At 41.1% G+C, this 17,616-nt stretch overlaps 1 protein-coding gene across 3 annotated transcripts; it reads left to right on the top strand.

Moving 5' to 3' along the window:
- The first annotated feature begins 2,318 nt into the window (after positions 1–2,318).
- On the top strand, positions 2,319–16,749 carry LOC136675737 (E3 ubiquitin-protein ligase RNF126-like). 3 transcript variants are annotated; one of them, XM_066652469.1, is made up of 9 exons: positions 2,319–2,473; positions 7,362–7,420; positions 8,193–8,253; positions 8,843–9,078; positions 10,361–10,429; positions 10,548–10,617; positions 10,716–10,809; positions 13,081–13,196; positions 15,287–16,749. In XM_066652469.1, the coding sequence occupies exons 1-9, from the start codon at positions 2,399–2,401 to the stop codon at positions 15,437–15,439; spliced, it is 933 nt and encodes a 310-aa protein (XP_066508566.1). In that variant the 5' UTR covers positions 2,319–2,398; the 3' UTR covers positions 15,440–16,749. The 3 variants fall into 3 exon arrangements, with proteins under 3 accessions (XP_066508566.1, XP_066508565.1, XP_066508567.1); XM_066652468.1 differs by having other exon boundaries at positions 10,361–10,444; XM_066652470.1 differs by lacking the exon at positions 2,319–2,473 and adding an exon at positions 2,642–2,756 and having other exon boundaries at positions 10,361–10,444.
- Positions 16,750–17,616: the final 867 nt, after the last annotated feature.

The raw sequence follows: 17,616 nt of genomic DNA, 5'->3' as shown, positions 1-17,616 counted from the left end.
CAGCTCCAGGGGCCTGGAGGTTGTGGGTTCGATTCCCGCTCCGGGTGACTGTCTGTGAAGACTGGCACCCCCTCCAGGGTGTATTCCTGCCTTGCGCCCAATGATTCCAGGTAGGCTCTGGACCCACCACGACCCTGAACTGGATAAGGGCTTACAGATAATGAATGATGATGTAAACTGATGAAAATGTAATGTAGCTAAACTTCCAGCAATAATTGTTATGTAATTAGCATAACCATGGAAATGGATACCCTGTAACAATGTAGTGCGTAGTGCAACTATGAAGTGGTGAGAACACACCACACCCCTCACAGACAGTCACCTGGAGGAAACCCACACAGACACAGAGAGAACACACCACACTCCTCACAGACAGTCACCTGGAGGAAACCCACGCAGACACGGGGAGAACACACCAACTCCTTACAGACAGTCACCCGGAGGAAACCCACGCAGACACAGGGAGAACACACCACACTCCTCACAGACAGTCACCCGGAGGAAACCCACACAGACACAGGGAGAACACACCACACTCCTCACAGACAGTCACCCGGAGGAAACCCACGCAGACACAGGGAGAACACACCACACTCCTCACAGACAGTCACCTGGAGGAAACCCACACAGACACAGGGAGAACACACCACACTCCTCACAGACAGTCACCCGGAGGAAACCCACGCAGACACAGGGAGAACACACAACACCCCTCACAGACAGTCACCTGGAGGAAACCCACACAGACACAGAGAGAACACACCACACTCCTCACAGACAGTCACCTGGAGGAAACCCACGCAGACACGGGGAGAACACACCAACTCCTTACAGACAGTCACCCGGAGGAAACCCACGCAGACACAGGGAGAACACACCACACTCCTCACAGACAGTCACCCGGAGGAAACCCACACAGACACAGGGAGAACACACCACACTCCTCACAGACAGTCACCCTGAGGAAACCCATGCAGACACAGGGAGAACACACCACACTCCTCACAGACAGTCACCTGGAGGAAACCCACACAGACACAGGGAGAACACACCACACTCCTCACAGACAGTCACCCTGAGGAAACCCACGCAGACACAGGGAGAACACACCACACTCCTCACAGACAGTCACCCGGAGGAAACCCACGCAGACACAGGGAGAACACACCACACTCCTCACAGACAGTCACCTGGAGGAAACCCACACAGACACAGGGAGAACACACCACACTCCTCACAGACAGTCACCCTGAGGAAACCCACGCAGACACAGGGAGAACACACCACACTCCTCACAGACAGTCACCTGGAGGAAACCCACACAGACACAGGGAGAACACACCACACTCCTCACAGACAGTCACCCTGAGGAAACCCACGCAGACACAGGGAGAACACACCACACTCCTCACAGACAGTCACCCGGAGGAAACCCACGCAGACACAGGGAGAATACACCACACTCCTCACAGACAGTCACCCGGAGCGGGAATCGAACTCACAACCTCCTGTGTGACTGCGACGCTACCTGCTGCGCCACCATGTCGCCCATTATGAACCCAGTATCATATAATTAAACAAGATCACATACTGAGGATATAACCTTCCTAAATAAATGAGTATTCAAAATTGAATACTGAAATTTAAAATTTAAGTGAATATTGAAAATAATATTTTTCCTGATCTCATTGTGAGTTACGCTTACAGAGGCACAAAAGTGGAATTTAGTGTCTTGAGAGCAGCTGGAATTTGCATTCTATATGTGGCTAGTAAATGTAAATGGCAGTGGCAACTGAAAGATCATGAGCAGGTTTTCCACCCTTTCCATAAATAGTAAAGTCTAATGTAAACCAGAAACAATGTGTACCTTAATGACGAGACATTCTCAAATTTGGTAACACTTTTCCATTAATAATCATCTGATTTTTTAAGATTTGAAGACGTTAGATGTACCTAGAACATACTAGTTTGTTCATGTTTATATTTGCTGTGTAAATTTTAAGGTGAATACACGTTTTAATATTATGTTTAGAGTTGTGGTTAGGGTTAGGGCTGGTTTAAGGGTTCGGGTACGTTTTGGGGTATGTGTTGGGATCATAATATGGAAAGTATTAGGGTTATATTAGTGTAAGGTCATATAAGGGTAGGTTTTAGGGTTGGCTAGTTAGTACTTGTGGTTAATGTCAGGTTACTGAATGACCCTATAATAAGAAAATTAATGTAAGTCAATGCTACATCCCCACAATCCTTGGAAACGCACTTGTGTAAAATTGTGTGTGTGTCTGACTCACTCTCTGTCTCTCGCGCGCGCGTGTGCGTGTGCGTGTGCTCGGTGTGTCCCAGTGTGAACGCCGTTCCGCCGTTGCCTCTGGCTTTGAGTCCCGCAGTGAGAGTGAATATGGCGGAAGCTCCGCTCCGGACCAGCCGCTTCTTCTGTCACAGATGCTGCGAGGAGATCAGCCCGCGCCTCCCGGTAATTCCGCGGCCCCGAGTCGTGTTCTCTGTTCCCCGTGGAGCCGCGAGTTTTACGGAGAAACCCGCGGTTTGTCTGCGATGGTTGAGCAGCTGTGGAGAGCTGAGCGGTTTGCATGTTAGCATCGCTGTTAGCCGTTCCATTAATGTCCACTAGCAGTTTACAGCTTAGCATGCTAACGTTAGCTGTGCGGCATGAAGCTGGCTCCTAACTCCAATGAGCCGTTCCACCTTAAATGAGAGGGCAGCTAACGGTACAGCCTGGAGCCTTAAGCTCGACTCGGGTACATATTCTTATATTCTGTTCTGCATTAAATCATACCATGCTCCAGAAATTAACGGTTACGCTGTTTAAGGTGGAAGGGAAAATTCGAAAAAGAAGCAACTTCAATTTGATTTGTGTTTCGTTAGCAGTGCTAACTAGCCGCCAGAAAGTCGTGTTTTGGGGCTTTGAAGGGGGTTAGTTCGTTCATGAGACGCGGATGAACTTGTTGACTCCCTCAGTTTACCTTAAAAAGACTTGTCAGTTAATTTTGCTGCTCTCAGTTGCCTCTGAGATTGTATATTTATAGAGAGCTAGCCTTAGTTGGCTAACACGATTAATGTATTAAATTAACATTACAGAGCTCCGAGATTTCAGAGGATAGTTGTCAAAGCTGTGGACTGAATTTGGGCGATTCCGTTTTGGGTGCCATTAATGTCATATTTATTAAAGTTATACAATTTAAACCTATGTAAAGGGACCAACCTTATAACCTGGGTTAGAGAATTAGGTCGTCAATGCCACCTGTTTAACGCCTTTCAAACTATTTCACCTCAACGGATTCTCTACTTTTCCTTCAGATACAATCCTTGAGTTTCAGACGAGTTGATATGTTTATCCTAATGTGTGAATAACACCTCAAAGCTTGAAAACAAGTGTTCAAAGGGCTGTTGAATTTCATGTTCCTCAGCATTCACTCGGCTCTGTTGTCTTTCCAGTGTGTAGAATATTCTAGATATTTCAGTCACACGCCTCTCGTGCACTTGAGGGTCACTTTGAAAGTTCAAATCCGTTACTTAAAAGATATGTCCACATTTGAAGGAAACGTCTAGAATGTCCTTAACTTTTCAAGGAATCGGGGATGAGTGATGTGTTGAATAGACCTGATTTGTTGACGCTGGTTTTATTTATTGTGTGACTGTATTGTGAAAGTCAAGTGCAAAACACATATTTTAAGCCACTGGCATGAGCCTTACTTTGGTGTTTCATTGACTATTTGTTCAATTTAACTTGGTTTCAATGTTCCTTTTTTGAATGCAAGAGGGCGTAAATAGTTCAATTTAAATACACATGATATTTCAAACAAGCCAAGACTATTAGAATCTTCAGATTGCTGCGCTTAAAGGCTAAGCACCACTTAATGGACCTCCATGAATATTTCACATTATTGTAGTTACTGACAGATATAAGTATGAATTAAAATGAAAATAGCAGCTTAATTTGCTTTAAAACTGACAATTTTATTAAACTGACGGAAAAACCCGAGCTCTCTACGGAAATTCTTGAACGCGACCGTGACGTCACTGGTGGACAACAGCTGAACAACGCCGCGGTAAAACACCGTTATGACTGACTGTTATGACAGTATCTAGCTAAATAACCAACATTATTCATGACAATAGCCTAGCAATAAGCTAAACTCAAATTTAGAGGTACCGTTATTCTTGTAAATGTGATCGAAGTCGAACTCGAATTCATCCGACACTATAAACCTCCGTAATGCAGCTACGTAGCCGAGTATAATCTGAGGCACCGAGTTTAGCGAGTCAAGCTAACGTTAACTAACACCAACTAAAACAGGCGAAGTGAGTGTCCTTACCCTGTTTACCTCCAAGTTACAGAGGCTCTTGAACACCTTTCGTTGGTGTCCTTACATGCCCATATTGTTGGAAAAGCGCCAGTGAAATGAGCTACAGATAACGGAGTGAGCGGATGGTCCTTTCCAAAGTGTCCGTTTAAAGTTGACAAATTTAGTCCATTTTCTGGATATTTTGGGATCTTTGGGTCATTTGTGCACAGATGTCCCACTGTACATTGAATGATTGCAGCCAAAAACAACACACCTTTTCGTCATTTTGCATTAAATTAAGTGCAGCTTCTAGAGTTGTTGTCCACCATCTACGCCACAGGCAAGACGCCTATTAGAGTTTCCCAACACCGTTGGGGGGGGGAGACCAACGGTCTTTTAAACCTTATTCCTTGAACTAGTAAGAAATAACATGTTTTCTGACTATCAATAAACACAAGTTAGGAACTCAAATTCCACTGTGTTTATTTGTTTGACACTTTCATAGAGCTGGTGCTTAGCCTTTAAGAGGAGAACTCAAAATGTCGAGATACATCTTGTGTGTCAGTAAAGGCGGCACATATTGCTAAACAGTTTATAGGCCTCGTCACCCAGCCCTAATTGGAATGGATGCTAGTTCACCTCATTGATTGTGTTGTGATTTCTCACAGTTGTAGGGGCTAAATGTGATGCTTCACTCACAAAGTTGAAGTAAAACTTGAACCTCTAGTTGCACTCCTACACATGACACCCCACTTATTGAATCACTTTTAAAACCTATGGTGCTTGAGTCATTGCAATATACAAAAGCAGACTTTCATGTTTTGTTGATTACACATGGAAGTACTATATTTAATTCATACTTGAAGACTCAGTACAGAGTGTAGTGTTTTGATACAGATATACAGAATAAAACAGGATTATTTATGTTCTCTTTGTTATGTTACATGCAGTTGGTGAATATTGTTTAAACACTGATTATACCCACCATTTATTCAGGGAAATGTGTTGGTTTATCACAATAATCATAACATATCTTTCTCCAGTTACTTATCTTGGTAGAGGTTTGAGCCTGTTTTAAACCCTGAATAGCTGACAAGTGCAAGTACTGCTGCTTTCCTGTGAGAGCGGTCAGAGTCACCTCCTGTTCTTGACAACTAAATCATTTTTGTCTTGTGGATTGCTTTGATGGGCTCTGAGCCTTTGGGGCTTGGGTTAAGTGGCAGATGTCATCATAACTGTGAGCCAGTAAATTCCCAGGTTGTCACTCTTAGCTATAGTGTTTCAGATGTCAGTACATTTACAGATATACTAACAACAGCATGACCAACTGTAATGGTCCAGTCTTCTCCAAACGCCAAAAAATGCAAGGCAGGAAGTGCCTGTTAGTTTCGTCATGATTATGTTGGTCCTTTGCCCTTTTTTTTTTAGTTAAGAGTAAGTTCAACACATGATCACTCCTTGTATGAAGGATAGTGAATGCTCCAACAAAGGTTCTTTGGTTCTCCCGTTGGCATCCTTTTTGCCTCATTGTACAGAGACTCTAGAACGAACTCACACAGTATAGAGCTACTGTCAAAGCACTATAGTGCAGTCATTGGTACTAATGCTTCCATGTCATGGTGGTCTGTAGGTTGCTGGTTTCGTGAATGCAGTGAGGCTAATCTGAATGCCAAGTTGTTATTCATAATATAGGTCCTATTATGTTTACCGCTGTTTAGATCGCATTAGATATGAGATGCTTCTGTGAGGTCAACTGTAGCTGACATTGAAAAGTTGTTCTTTTATGGCACCAACAGTACTAGAATGGGTTTTACCTCAGGTGTAGAAAATAGTGATGTGACTACAGAGAATGAAATGACTAGAAAAAAAGGTCTGTATATGTCCTCTCTTGGATTTTTTAAAAATTCTCTTTGCAACTTGTTCATTTTGCATAACTGAAGTTAATGTGCACTTGCTTATTGAGTGCTGCTATTTTCTACTTTAAGAATGGCATATAGGCCCGACAGCAATTTTGTTCTGTCCTGTTTACCATACACATACACCATGAGGTACCTCACTGTTGTAAATGTTCAAGGCAAACAAAAACACAGATATTTTTGTTAATAAAGACAGTGAAAACAAAAAATTAACATTGTCATGTGACATTCATTCATTCTTTATCTGTAAGCGCTTATCCAGTTCAGGGTCGCGGTGGGTCCGGAGCCTACCTGGAATCATTGGGTGCAAGGCAGGAACACACCCTGGAGGGGGTGCCAGTTCTTTACAGGGCAACACACACACTCACACATTCACACCTACGGACACTTTTGAGTTGCCAATCCACCTACCAACGTGTGTTTTTGGACTGTGGGAGGAAACCGGGGCACCCGGAGGAATCCCACGCGGACACGAGGGGAACACACCACACTCCTCACAGACAGTCACCCAGAGGACACCCACACGGACACAAGGAGAACACACCACACTCCTCACAGACAGTCACCCGGAGGATACCCACACAGACACAGGGAGAACACACCACACCCCTCAGAGACAGTCACCCGGAGGAAACCCACGCAGACACAGAGAGAACACACCACACTCCTCACAGACAGTCACCCGGAGGAAACCCACGCAGACACAGAGAGAACACACCACACTCCTCACAGACAGTCACCCGGAGGAAACCCACGCAGACACAGAGAGAACACACCACACTCCTCACAGACAGTCACCCGGAGGATACCCACACAGACACAGGGAGAACACACCACACCCCTCAGAGACAGTCACCCGGAGGAAACCCACGCAGACACAGAGAGAACACACCACACCCCTCAGAGACAGTCACCCGGAGGAAACCCACGCAGACACAGAGAGAACACACCACACTCCTCACAGACAGTCACCCGGAGCGGGAATCTAACCCACAACCTCCTGGAGCTGTTTGATTGCGACACTACCTGCTGCGCCACCGTGCCTCCCCTTGTCATGTGACATCACATGCAGTTATGTAGTGGGCTTTTTAGTCCAGGCTGGCTTCTTACTAAACTATGTTTTTTTTTTTGTTTTTTTTAGGATTATACCTGTCCACGGTGTCAGTCTGGCTTCATTGAAGAGTTACCGGACGAGAGAAGGTATGTCGTCTTGTAAAAATTCTTCCAGGGCTGTGCTAAAGGTCCATGCAGACCACTAGGATGCCCTCCTCAGTTTTCATATTGTTTTAGCGGATATTCAAACCTGAATATAGCTATTGGAACAATCTCTGTATATCTCAGGACTGCAAAAATATGAACAAGCCAAAGCTGGAAAGAATTATTACATTTTTTTTTTTTTAGAATTTTCTGACCAAAAAGGCATTAATTATAAAAACTATTTGTCATTTTTTGTTACACCCTCCTGACAAAATATAAGACAACAGTAAGAAAACAGCTTGCACGCTCATTTCCCCTGCAGTACAGTGGTGTCCTTACAGTATAACACATGTAATTAAGTAGGTACTTGCTGTTGAGATAAACCTTTCTCTTCCTGCTGTGTCTCCAAAAACACTGATTCACTCCAGAAACACTGATTTAGACTCCGCAGTCCTTTAGAATTAAATCAGCTTCTGTATCCAGGACAGATGTTTGCATTCATACAAGCTGCTTTTCTTTATGAACTTCCTTTGGGAAAAATATTCGATAACAGATAAATAATTGGTCTGTAATTATTTCTAGGCTGTAAAACATTAAGATTCTGAATCAGTTTGTTCAGTTAACATCGTGTGTGTGTGTCAGGAACTTGGATTTGTTGTTTTTATTATAAGAAGTAGACATAAATAAAGTGAACTGTGTCTAATGTTTATGGTTCTGAAAAAGTTTGTTTTTATCCTATTATTATTATATTTAAATGGGATGTTTTTACCTTCAGTGCAGAGAATGGGTCCACGTCCACACACTCCTCCAGTGATCAGAACCGTCCCCCATTCGAGGTGAGGCTGAATGTCCTCACTAACGGTATCATACACTCAGCAAAAGGCTTTTGTCCATTGAATATTTGGGAAAGGTCTATTAGATTTAACAGGATTGTTTTTAATTTTCTGCTTCGTATTGGGCCCTTATTCATCAAAGAATCACATGGTCAGTTTTGACTGTAAAATGAGCACATTTTTGCTGATTAGTTTGATATTAATCAATGTAATTCTTGGTGTATTACTCCATAAGGAGAACCAAAACAACCTTAAAATAATACTAGTACTTTTGCACTTGTTAAGTGTCCAGTATAAAAAAGACTGGATTAAAGCACAGTAGCACTCCTTTTGTGGAATGGTCCATAAATGTATTTTTTTTTGCTTTTCACTTGTTCTTAGAGATACACTTTTAAATATTCATTATTTTATATATACATATTTTAAAGCTTAAAAATGCATGCCATTTCCTAGGAGCAGTAGCTCTAAATGTTGCAAAGCCTAAAAAAATGCAAACTTCAACCAGAATTTAGCGTCACGCAAAACGGATTACTCAGTGTGTGCCTCTAGGCTAAACATGGTTTGTTATATTTATTATTAATGTGGTTTGCAGAATGTGGACCAGACCCTCTTTACCTTCCCGCATGGCTATGGTCAGTTTGCTTTGGGGATTTTCGGCGAGGGCTTTGATCTGCGGGCGGGGCTGCCCACTGAGGACAACCGTGAGGCGGAGAACCGCAGGGAAAGGGAGATGGCCTCGCGCCAGCGTTACGGAGCCAGGCAGCCAAGGGGACGCCACGTTCCCCGGAGACAAGGGACGCGGCATGAAGGGGTGCCAACTTTAGAGGGGTGAGGACAGAATCTGAATCAGCTCAGTTTTACGGGCAACAACACTTCCACGCTGCCATATTACAACATCATTCCTCTTTAAACACAAATTTAATCATATTTTTATGCACAATTCCCTCAACATTCTTTAGAATATAAATGGTTAGATTAATGGTGTGTTAAACTCTCCCAGTCCATATCCATTTTCAGATATTATCATTCATTTTTTTATTCTCCAACATATCCCACAGATGTCAGATCAGATTGAGATCGGGGGACTTCTTTGGCCAAAGACAAAACCTTGAACGATGTATTATTCTCAAATCCGTCCAGTTTTTGCAGAGTGTTGAAAGAAGCCATTACTGCTTATTCATTTATTGTTAATACTAAACTTTAATAGTGCATTTCTCGGTACCCAAGGACGCTTTATAATGAACACTGCACAGAATGCCATTCCATTCAACACCCAATCAATGTGTACAGTGTATTCACAACCAGGAAACGACAGGCCACATAAACGACTGAATCAGGCACTATGGGTTCACCCTGGATAGAGCCAATCCATATCTGGGTATACACACGTACATTCATTTACTTACTTATAGGAACCCATGACCCCGCTGTTGCTAATTCACCAGTTGTCTTTCCTTAGACCACCTTTGAGATGTACTTCCCACTGTTTACTGAGAAAACACCCTGAAGCACCTACCACTTTTGGAGATTCTGTGATCCAGTTGTTAGTCCTTTAAAATGTGGTCTTTGGTAGAGTTGCTCAGATTCTCTCACTTGATTATTTTTCCTACTTACACATCAACTTCAAGAACTGATTCTTCACTTTTTGCTTAATATATCCCACCCTTTGACAGGTGTCAATTAATCGAATTACCTGTCTGTGTTTTTTTTAAGTCTTTGACTATTAAAATGAGGCTTGTTTAAAAAGATAGAAGGAAAATGAATGTAAAAAATAAAATGGAATACAGTCACAGAGATAACAAAAGAGAACGATAACACATTAGTTGTGTGCCCGTTGAATTGAACTGGCAAGGAATCTTTTAGCCCAGAGGCATTTCCATGTGTGCGTTTTGTCTTAGAATGCTTTGATTTACGGTGTTGTTACGGTAATGTGCTCAGTTTATTTGTTCATTATTTTACTCTGGGATTATGTGATTGAATAAATATTTTGTCATGAATACAGAACTTTCTGAGTTGATATAATTTGATATATTCTGAGTACATGAATTTGAATCAGTGTTGGTGTAAAGTTCATGTTCATTGTTAACTCATGTGTTGTGTGTTTTAACAGAATAATTCAGCAGTTAGTAAATGGAATCATCGCACCAACAGCTATGCCAAATATGGGCATGGGACCATGGTATGAAAATACAAGGTTTAAACATTTCATTATTCTAAGTGTTAATCTTTACTGTAGAGTCTTTCTAATTAAATATGGCTGTGTTGTGGGTGATGAATTTTATATTGATCTTTTATAGGGGAATGCTACATTCAAATCCAATGGACTACGCTTGGGGGGCCAACGGATTAGATGCTATTATAACACAGGTATGAACTCTCTGTAAAGAAATAATTCAACGTATTCTATCACCACGATATCGACTAAAGCATATTGACTGTTCAGTATTTTTGCACCTCTTTTGCAGTTATTGAATCAGTTTGAAAATACGGGTCCGCCTCCTGCAGACAGAGAAAAAATTAAAAGCCTTCCAACAGTTCAGATCACAGAGGAGCACGTGGGTGAGTGCCACACCAGCGGTCTTTATGGGCATTGCCCTGTGTGAGAATATATTGATACTGCTGGCTCACTTTAGTCAAATAAGTAACAAACTGGACTAATTGTTACCTAGACCTTTTTCTAAAATCACCTGCTACTGTTCTTCTTTAAAAAAACGAGAGCTGTGTGAACATGGTGCATGGTCATGATTGTATAATGCTGTTTTAACTGTGAACACATCACAAGCTGGTTGGGTTGGTTACCGCAGCAAACCCTCAGGTCAAATTTCCATGCAGTTTTACCTGCATTTACCTGACCTTTTATGAGGCTTTAAGTATTAAGAAAGGCTTTGAAATCCCACAGTGATGTAATTAGAGAGAAGTTGTCCAAGAACACAAGACAAATCACAGGACATTTTGAGATATTTTTGCAGTTGTAGGGCTGGGCAGCTCTCGTCCTGGAGGACCGACGTCCAGCACAGTTTGTTAGCTGACCCACTCAAAACACACAGAGTAAAGCTAGCAATGAACAGTAGCATTGAATCAGCACCCTGCTCTGTTGAAAGTATAATGCGAGATTCACACGAAAGAGGCCCTGAATATTATGTAATACTCTTGATAGGACGAAGCAATCTGAATGCAAGCACAAGGTGCGCCTCAGTATATGGAGCTTCGAACAAGCCAGGATGCCCCTGCTTTGGAAAAATGAGTTAGGTGCAGGGCAGCCGTAGTGACATTTACCCTTTTGGGTGCATAGCTCTATAACCCTTCACTCATTCGACTTCTCTTCAGGATGGTGGTGTACGGTATTGAGCAGTGCATCTTTATGGTGTGAACCTGTTGCGTCACCTATTTGTCAAAGCAGCGTCAGAGTGTATTTAGGAAATAATATGTGGGGTTTGTTTTGTTCAGACTGCTCCATCCTAATGGGAGTTACATAAGAATAGTCAAGGCCTCTTTTGAGTGAATCTCCTTGTATAAACTTGTGTGTGAGAACTTTTATACTGAAGTAGAGACTGGAGAAAGTCCTTAAAGGCTAAGCACCAGTGATATGAAAGTGTCAAACAAATAAATACAGTGGAATTTGAGTTCCTAACTTGTGTTTATTGATCGTCAGAAAACATGTTATTTCTTACTAATTCAAGGAATAAGGTTTAAAAGACCGTCACAATTTTCATTTTAATTCATACTTATATCTGTCACTTATATTTAATTCATACAATATCTGATATTAAGTCAAGCCGTCTTCTTCATTCCATTGTTGAGGGTCCAGGATATTAAAACAGGGCTGTGTTTAAGAATCATTTTATGCCTTTGTAAGATGTTGTGGTGTGTGTGGTATGCTTAGGAGGGTGCTATCGTTCCAGCCTTATATATGCATTAATATGCATTAACCATAATGTTTCACTTCTTTTTGATAGTTTTGGTCTGAAGAATGCACAATAACAGTCCAAATATTGGACACATGGAGGAAGAAGTGTTCTCTGTTTTTACTTACGATAAAAAATGTAATGTTGGACTTTATTGATTTTGGCCACGAGAGGCAGCAGAAGTCCATAACAGAATAATTCAACAATACGAAAGCATCAGCACTCCTTAAATTCCTGTCAGTAATGACCATTAAGACAACACACATGACGAACTTAAATAAATGTCAGTCTCAACTTATCTGAAATAAATCTGTATTCGTAAATCAATTTTAGATTAGGTTAAGATTAACATTAGAATGTGGCCCTGTGGCCGACATGGCGTTAAATACAAACTATGTTCTTACAGTTTTTCTCATTTTATAAATTGTTAGAGTGTAAAACCTATTAACTCTTAAGGCTTTCAAAATATAACATTCTCCACAGATGTCTGTGAATCCGATTACAGAAGGCACCTGACAGAAGAGACGTGTTTGATTGACAGTGTTAATGATGGCCTTTTATTCGAGTTTGTCTGACATGTCTTTGATTCTGCTGTTACTGATCATGATGTATTCTTATTTCTCAGACTGAATTTCAGATGGCTCCTTCATATATAGTGACCATTACATGTGTAAGTGATTTTTGCCTGTCTCCCTACTGGGTTTATTTGGAGCCATTTGAGATCCAGCCTGGGTCTTTCTTTGCTGTGGGCTTTCAGTTAACCTAGTCATGGGATGTGACTGGGCTAATTAGCTTGGGTTGATCTGTTGATGCTGAGTAGTAAATTAAATCAAATGCAAGGTTAAAGGGCTACTTTTGCAGTCACAGATTCAGCTTAGAAAATAAATGTTTTTTCCCTCCCCGTTCTTTCCCCGTGTGGTGCCAGGTGCTGGTTTAGAATGTCCTGTGTGTAAAGAAGACTACAGTGTGGGAGAGAGTGTTAGGCAACTTCCATGCAATCACCTCTTTCATAATGATTGTATAGTGCCCTGGCTGGAACAGGTAACACTCTTGAACTTCTGCTTGCTGGTTTACTTTCTTTTCCGTTCTTATCAACAATGACTAGTTGCTCTGAGACACTGTATTTTTTATGGATGTGGTATTCATTAGTCGCCAGTATATTTTCTGAATGTTTATGAACACTCAGCGCTGCCATTCATTTGTTTTGCTTATAGACAAATCACTTACTGAATTTCACAGTTGACTTGGGAGATAATGTTGATATTCACAAATGATTATAATCTGCAGATTAACTGTGATACAGATGGATAAAGTACAACTTCTGAAATGTACACAGCTTTTGGCCATAGCTTGTCATGGGCTGCGTCCCAAACCACACTCTAATTCACACTCTACATGAATGCACTTTGAGTACATTCATAAATACTATTTGGTGTTTTAGTATGTGGTTTAAAACACAGCTAAAAAGTTGAGGAAAGAGCCAAAAGCTCATCTAGTCAAAGCACTGCTAGCGTGTGGCTGAAAATGAAAAGTAAAATGTATTTGAGATTTCTTACCAGCCCGAGATGTGCAGTTTCAGCCTAAAAACCTAATCCTCTAACACTCCTGAAGCCTGCTAACTGTGGTGCTTGGAACTTTGTTTAGCTAATGGCTACGTTCAGATATTTATGTCAAAACAATTACATTGAAATACATCCTTCAGTGTATTTCTATGTTCATAAGAAACACACATTTTAGTGTGTGTTATGTGGAAATGTAGAATTTTCAAATGGTGGGATTTTACCATTTAAAAAGTATATTTAATATTTAGAAAAAACAGTAATCATCCTTGTCTTCTTGTAGTTGCTACTTAACATGGCCCATTTTTAGCACAGTGACCCCTACCTATGTCATATACCTGATTAAGCTGGATCTGTATACAGTGGGACCTCTACCTACGAACTTGATTCGTTCCGTGACCCGGTTCGTTTCTCGAGTCAATTTTCCCCATTTAAAATAATGGAAAAGCAATTAATGCGTTCCAGCCCCCACCCCGAGAGTCACCCTTTGTGCACTGATATATGTTTACAACACTCTCAAATTAGTAAAAAAATACATGTAGCGTTACTAAAAATAAAAGAGAAATACAGTGGTAACAGTAATAAAAAAGAAATAATAAAGTTGTAAGTGGTTACACATCGCTACCTTGAAGACGTGACGACTGGCTGGAGGAGTAACACAGGCACTGGCTGTATGACGGGAGGTGGGGGGTGGGTGGAATAACGGAGAGTAGGCGGTGAATGTGGGGAGACGAAGCGTAGATGCGGCTTAACTTAGCACGAATTTCGATGTCTGCTATTTACACTAATGCTAAATTGCTAAAGCTACAATGTGCTAATCTTAAACGCTCACTCAAGTCTGGGCGCTGGGAGACTCGCCTATTGGGGTCAGTGGCCACTTCCAGCCGCTGGTTCGGTGGAGACTCGGGTTCGTTTCTAGAGTCGTGGTTCGTAGGTGGAGGCAAAAAAATTCAAACGCCCGGTTCGTATCTTGAAAAGTTCATTAGTAGAAGTTCCACTGTATATCCATTTTTCTTTATTGTTATTGTTTATTTATTTATTATTTTACGCAGAATAGTCCTGCTGCTTTCAAAACAAGAAACTCCTGGGGCCTAGGGGAGCCCCCTGGGGAACGCCATAATTCATTCTTCTGTTCTGCAGTCTGGGAGGCTCTTAGGGGCACATTTTTGGTTGCTACAAAAGACTAAGGATTTATGAAGGAGCATAAACTAAACAATAAACTAACATTAATGCATGAATTCCCACCAATTCGTATAGTTTTTTGCAATATTTGATATCGTATATAACCCCAAGTCCAATAGGAGAATGAATATGTACAGACAGCTAACACATTGTGTTATGAAGGTAACACATAGTGCTTCACCGGTTCTTGCACAACACTTAGCCTGCCATGTAATATTTATTTGTGGCTGTTTTTATTATTATTATTATTGTATTATTTATTAATGAATATGTTCTGCTTACATTGTTCATGTTTAGGAATACTTTTATAAAGATATCGGCATGTTAGTCAGCAAACAGCATCTGATCAGGTGACTCACGTGGACCCGACCATGTTTCTCTTTCCCTCAGCACGACACATGTCCAGTATGCAGGAAGAGTCTGAGCGGGCAGAACACAGCTACAGATCCTCCGGGCTTATCAGGAATGAACTTCTCGCCTTCCTCATCATCCTCTTCCTCCTCCAATTCCCCCAGCAACGAGAATGCTGCCAACAACTCCTAAAAAAAACCACAAAACAAAACCCTCAGTCCTCCCAACATGCGCGTGCACACACACTCACACACACACTCTCACACAACATTCATCAAACACATCGTCATCTCAGTCTGACCGTGCTAGTGTGGCCAAACAGCATAATTCAGAACCTCCTAAAGCTTGAATCCCCCTCCTCACACACGGTCCTCCCTCTTCAAAATCTCTTGGTAACGCAGCAGCCGCTCTGAAGAAGTGGGGAAAGTTCTAGAAATTAGTTTGGGCAGTCTTTCAGTTGGTGGAATTGAATCCTAGCAGGGGGCCCAAGCAGAAACCCGACTATGGTCATCCCGATTGCTCCCTTTAAGGCCAGCACCACAGCAGCGCCCTCTGGTGGCAAGCCAGAGACGCATTATCATCATCATCCTCATCATCCCCTTCATCTGACCTGACCAGGAAAAGCGCCAAAGGATATTCTCGATATCTAACCAGAGGAGGGAAGAGCAACAAATACCACTTTCAATTGTATACTTTCATCTAAACTTTGCTTTTTATCATTGAACTGGAGAATGATCATTCCTCATGATTTGTGTTGTTCTTTTCTTTTTAAAAAGCATGGAGGGCAGTAGCTGTCCAGACGTGGTGATTTTAATTTAAAAAACAAAATGTGGGGTTTAAAATAAGAAAAAAATTGGAGGAAATTAGAAAGTGAGGAACGTTCACAGAACTCTTCCAGAGTCTCACCTACACCCACTCCCACAGCCGGCCAATTACTGACTGGATTCGAATGGCATTTTAACCGAGACTCTTACGACCCAAAAAAAGGGGAGACACAAACACACACACACACACACACACACAACTAGAACCTTTTTCTTACATTGTGTTTTTATGATATGATTTTGATTGCTTTTTTAAATTCATATATCAGTGGCTGAGGTACACTGTATGTGAACACACATATTTATTAAGATACAAATAAAGAATAAAATAAGAACTAGATCAGTAAACAGCCAACTGATAATGAGAACATCTCAAAATGGAAGGGTTGCTTTCATCTCTGTACTTTGTATTTATTTGCACTTTTTTTCACAATTAGAACTGAACAAAGAAAAGGGCGATGGAGCGAGTGCTCCGTTAAGCAGCTGATTTTTATTTTTTTTTTTTAAAGATTTCCTATTAAATATATAGTTCATCCAATATTTTATTTTAAAACTCAACTACACATTGGAACAATTTGTGGTGTTTTCCCTTCATCCTCAAAATACAGCCCCACGATATATATTTTTTAAAATTAATTTGATTGTTTTTCCCCTCCATTTCCTACACGTATTCAATGACTCTCGTTTTTTTTTTTTTTTACTTATTCTAAGTTAAAAGATTTGTTTTTGTAAATCATAATAAAGTGAAACAAGAATGTACTGCTTCTGATCATGAAATATTTTCAGCAACTCACGGTATTTTTTTTTTGTTTTTTTCCCCCTTTTCATAAACTTACACTTGTATTAAGCCATGTTGAGTTCCTCTAATTTTATAACTAGTCGCAAATTATGTTGTTAATAACTTGGGGGGCGGGGGGGACGACTACTGACGTGCAGACTGACCAATTAAATGTTTACAGAGAAGGTTATCGACCAATAACGGTAGCTCTACAGTCAGACCGTCCAATCAGAAGATTTTAGTCTACTTCACCACGCCCCCTTCTCACTCAAGCGAACCAATCGGAGTAGGGGAGGGCGGGACTAGTTTGTGAACAAAACTTCTTGAAGTTCTATGTAAGCTCTAGAAAAACAAAATCCCGGACATTTGTGAAATTCCGCCCGGACATTTTTTTAAGTCTTAAAAAGAGGACATGTCCGGGTAAAAGAGGACGTCTGGTCACCCTAATATATATAAAATTAGAAAAATATATACAAATTAGTGTAATTAAAATTTAGTAACACTGACACAGTAGGTGCAAACAAAAAAGACAAAAATTTAGCGTTAGTCTCGCACAGAATTTCCCTTAACCACTGGTCTTTTACGCTTCACATTTTGATGTCTAAAAAGGAGAGACTTAAATGATGGATCCCTTCAGTGAGCCGTGTAAGTTATATTTAATTTTTTTTTAGCTTCTAAATAAAACACACATGACGTTACTTTTGAATCAGCCTTTAAACTTCCCCCTTCAGTTATTCACTCAATGGTGTTTAAGAAAATGCTCCACA

The sequence above is a fragment of the Hoplias malabaricus genome, chromosome X1 (genome assembly GCF_029633855.1).
Source record: "Hoplias malabaricus isolate fHopMal1 chromosome X1, fHopMal1.hap1, whole genome shotgun sequence".
Classification (NCBI taxonomy): domain Eukaryota; kingdom Metazoa; phylum Chordata; class Actinopteri; order Characiformes; family Erythrinidae; genus Hoplias; species Hoplias malabaricus.
This window is presented reverse-complemented; position numbering and strand designations above follow the sequence as displayed.